This window comes from Limulus polyphemus, unplaced genomic scaffold, assembly GCF_000517525.1.
Source record: "Limulus polyphemus unplaced genomic scaffold, Limulus_polyphemus-2.1.2 Scaffold804, whole genome shotgun sequence".
NCBI lineage: Eukaryota > Metazoa > Arthropoda > Merostomata > Xiphosura > Limulidae > Limulus > Limulus polyphemus.
The window spans coordinates 247,766-252,049 of NW_013666414.1; the positions used below are offsets into that span (position 1 = coordinate 247,766).

Sequence of the window (4,284 nt, forward strand, 5' to 3'; positions counted from 1 at the left end):
ATGTTACAATCTGAAGTCTATTCTAAGAAAAGAAAAAAAGGTAATTTAGATTCATTTTGAATTTTTTTTGGTGGTTATGAGGTTGGTCAAACTGACTGATTCCGTTTTGAGATAGGGTAGAGAAAATAACAGAAAACTAGAAAAATTTTACTAAAAAAAGTTTGAAAAACATTTAGGAGGTTTTAGGAATTACATAAAGGAAATTTGAGATTTTTGAGATGAGGAAAAGTATTTTTAATTTTAACATGAAAATTACTTTGCACACGGAATATTCAAAACAAATACTCAATATATTCATGGACAAATCTTTATTTTATTTTATTAAAAGTACTTTCCTAAAATATATGATATTTTGTATGTGAAAGACTTAAAGATATACGCACTATATTGAAAGTTAGAAGTATTAAATCTATAAAGACTTTAAACAAGTACACAAAGGTCATGTGGTCAGTCAAATTGACTGAGCCTATGTTGAGAGAGTTAAGGCGGCCTTGTTGACTACTGTTCGTTTATTGCAATTACATATTTTTTGAGTCTCCAGTACTTTTCAGATTCGTCAAGTCACTTTGGGTCCACAGGTGTATTAAGGTTACAGCTCTTTCTCAATGCCTGTATGTGACCTGACTGTTATATGCCCTTTACCTGAAGATTTATTTTTTGTGGCTGCTGTTCTACAGACATACCCGATCAGAGTGATTTGTGCTGTTTGTCCACAGACTGCATTCTTATTCTCTCTCAGACCATTTCTTCTTACTCAAGACACTATCCAACAGGAAAGGGGTTAAATCCTTTTCACCGATTAATCTGATCACTATGCCTCACTCCTATGTCCAATCAAATTTCAATTATGTGGTTCTTGAAGGTTTAGTTGTCTGCACTAATACCTTTAAAGATGCTAGGCAAAGGATTTTTATTCTGGGCTGTCTTTGAAGAAGAGGAATCTTCTGTGAGTCATGTCTATTCAGATTTGTTACATATCTATGCCCTTAGCAACCTGGTTGAATTGCATGCTGGAGATCATTGTGCAGACTACTATGTGGACCTCCCCCAAATACTTTTATCTCACATTATTTGCATGATCTGGCAGTCTCTTCATCTGAAGGTATTTGTCTACCCCCCTGTAGCTATCTTAACCATTTCTGCTAAATTATATAGAGGGGTGTGTATTTTCATTGCTACCTTTCAGGGTCCCTTACCTTATTTTCACTGGATCCCACTCTGTGGCAAGTGCTGTCCAGGCAGTTGTGCTCTTATCAAAACAATTTCACACCAGCAACCACTATTTCAATATACTTTATACAGGTTGCAACAGGCTCTGTAAAATAAGGTGTTCCATAAGACCATCTAGGAGCTCACCAGGTGGTATTACTGTACTATGCTGGACCGCCATTCATGGACTATCATGAGTAAAGCATGAGGGGATCTTGCTTATCCTTGCCGAACCTCAAATTGAATAAATCAGGGTTGGTTTGCTTTTAAAAAATTTAGGGAACTTGGTTCACCTATTGCATTATTTCCAGGACACTGTTCCTCATGGGTCTTCAATGCACATCCCCCCCCAGATTCTACTAGTTTCCAGTTGTTGGGGTGGTGGACAGAGACTTTTCCTCCAGAGTGTTAGAGTGAATGGAGAAGGGGGCAAAGTTGGGGGGGGCATCCTACCTGGATCCCTGGATGTTTTTCTCAGATGTCGGTAGGAGTGGCACCAACCTAAGTTGGAGCCTACTTTGAATACTGGTAGATATGATGTTCCACTATCCGGTTGGGGTTGCATGGCCCTTCTGTTTGATCAATATAGATTCAGTACATTGTTTGTGGAAGAGGATCCACTCTCTCCTCATACTTCTGAATGAGGAGTGGTCCCATCTTGGGTCCTTAGTGGAGCACAGTTGTTCTATGTCCACCCTATAATTCAAAGTGCAAATGGAATGTACCTCACACAGTTGGGGAGTGAAGTTGAATGTTCATAATTCAAGACTGGGTGAGTTCTGTTTCTTTTGGTTGAGTAAACCATACATGATCCCATCATTCCAAGCCTGGAGTGTTGCCTTTCTGTCTTCTTCAGGTGGAGGAGAAGGTTTGTCCATTTGGTGTTGCTTACTTTCTCGTTGTTATTCTGGTGGCTCGGAATGCATCACTCTATGGCTACAAAATTTGGATCCACTCATAAGTGTATATATATATAATGTTGTGGTCCAATTGCACCAGCCACCAATGTGGGATGTAAGGACCAAGATCCTAATTCCAACCCCAAGAGTAGTGGAACCTCAGCTATCTGTTTGGGGCTGGCCTATAGTGATAATCATTCATGTACAATTTCACCCACAATACAGGAATTAAGTTAGGGTGAAGAGCATACCTGATCTAGATGTAGTGGAGTCCCACCACTAGGGTACTAATCTTCTACTGACACTCATGATCTAAGCAGATGATTTCTTTATGGATAATGCCCTCACTGGCCTCTACACCTTCTCAGTGTGGGATTCTAGCTATAAGTAGGAGTAGAGGTATGCATGTATTGGAATTTAACATTTTCCTAAATTGAAAATGTATTTCCAATCATACTTACCTCCAATGACTCTCCCACCCTTCCTCCCCACTGAGAGCCAGTATTGAGATGCGGATAGAATCAGTCTCAAAAAAAAAGTGAATGATATAGATGGAGAGTATCTTTCTTGGTGTGGAATTGTTTCAATAATTATATGTTACAATGTCATAAAAGATAGTTTTACACTGTTAATGTTAGGAAAATGGGAAGAAATTTACAGCTGTCAGTGTGGTCACATGGGCGATAATATAGTAAATCTATGAGTAAATTCTAGTCAATATTTGTTTTTTCAAATGATGGATATATATCTAGCTGTAGATTTAATATTAGCTGATGGACTTTCGATACTGTATTCTGCACATGCTCCGGTTTGTATGCATATGACTAATTATACATTAAGACTGGAAAAGCATTTCATTAATTGATATTGGAGATCTAGCATTTTTTTTATGTTGCATATTGATATCTCCAATGAAATTTCATAAAAAAAGTGTTATAAACATGAAAAATAAATAAAAAGAACAGCTAACTATTTGTCCATTGACCTTGTTTTTGTTAAATAATAGCTGAAAGTGAAATTTCTTAAAGATTTTCTGTTTTAGCAGATCTACAGGTGTTTATAAAACCTGAATGTTTGTTGACAATTCTATATTGCACTTAAAACATTAATGAAATCCAGGGCTTACCCTGCATGGCTCTCATTTTTGAACAGCTGATTAGACACGACTATCATTGCTTTTATTGGTCTGTGAACAAGAGTGGGATGTTCCCCTGGCATGATGTTCCGGATATATCCGGAAGACTTTCATTATTAGAACATTAGAGGTCATTATTCATGTATGACTGTTAGGCTTATGACACTCATTCTATTGCATTCTAATAGGTTAGAAACATTATTAATTATTTCTGAAAAGTCCATTCTGAAAATGGAATTAGGGAAATTCTGGAACATCCATGTTCTTTATGTTATCAACAATTTTATGATAATGGGTCTCTGCCAGATCAGTCCTGAGCTTATTTCATGGTGACACCTGTAATCTTGCAGATTAAGATATGTCACTCAAAGCCTGTTATTCATAATTGTAGTCAAGTTAAATTTTCTCACAGTAGATTTTTCTTTTCAGAACATAGAACAATTGGGATGTGGGAGCACTGGAGTTAGATTTATAAGGAACTTCAAAGATCTTCTGATAAAAAAACCATTGATTTTTGAGTAATGAAAATTGTTTTTCACAAAATTCCATAACCTCTATAAACCATGTCAAAATGAAAGAAAAAAAAAAGTTGAAGTGGTTTTATTATTTAACTAAGCTTGTTACAACATAAAAGATTTTTAATTCTTTTAAATTTTTCTACTTGTAATAGGATGGTCAACAGTATTTTAGCAGAGGAGATGAAAAGCATTCATGCTTTTACACAGAAAACCCTGACTCCTGAACAGTGGAAGAAGCAAAAGCCACAATCTTGAATTTTTCTGAATTAGAAGAATCATACAGACTCTTAGAATGTAATACTAATAATCTTTCATTAGAAGCTTGCTACATGTAGGTTTGTTGTCAATAATTATTAAGCAAAAAGACATAACTTGAAACTATCACATTCAATTTGATGTTTAACAATAAAACTTTATTGTACATATATTCATGGCGTTGAGGTTAAAAATATGAGATTGTGTTTAGGAAATAAAGTTAAGCAGTTTCATCTGTCCTTGTGTAATAAAAGAACAAGTAACATTT

General features: G+C 35.9%; 1 protein-coding gene across 1 annotated transcript in view; it reads left to right on the plus strand.

Moving 5' to 3' along the window:
* The window catches only part of LOC106460619 (bolA-like protein 2), a 12,514-nt gene extending 8,230 nt beyond the window's left edge, over window positions 1–4,284 (plus strand). The window contains exon 3 of the mRNA XM_013920342.2: window positions 3,914–4,284. Within this exon, the coding sequence (XP_013775796.1) occupies window positions 3,914–4,016 (103 nt within the window). The 3' untranslated portion in view covers window positions 4,017–4,284. The remainder of the gene's footprint in view (window positions 1–3,913) is intronic.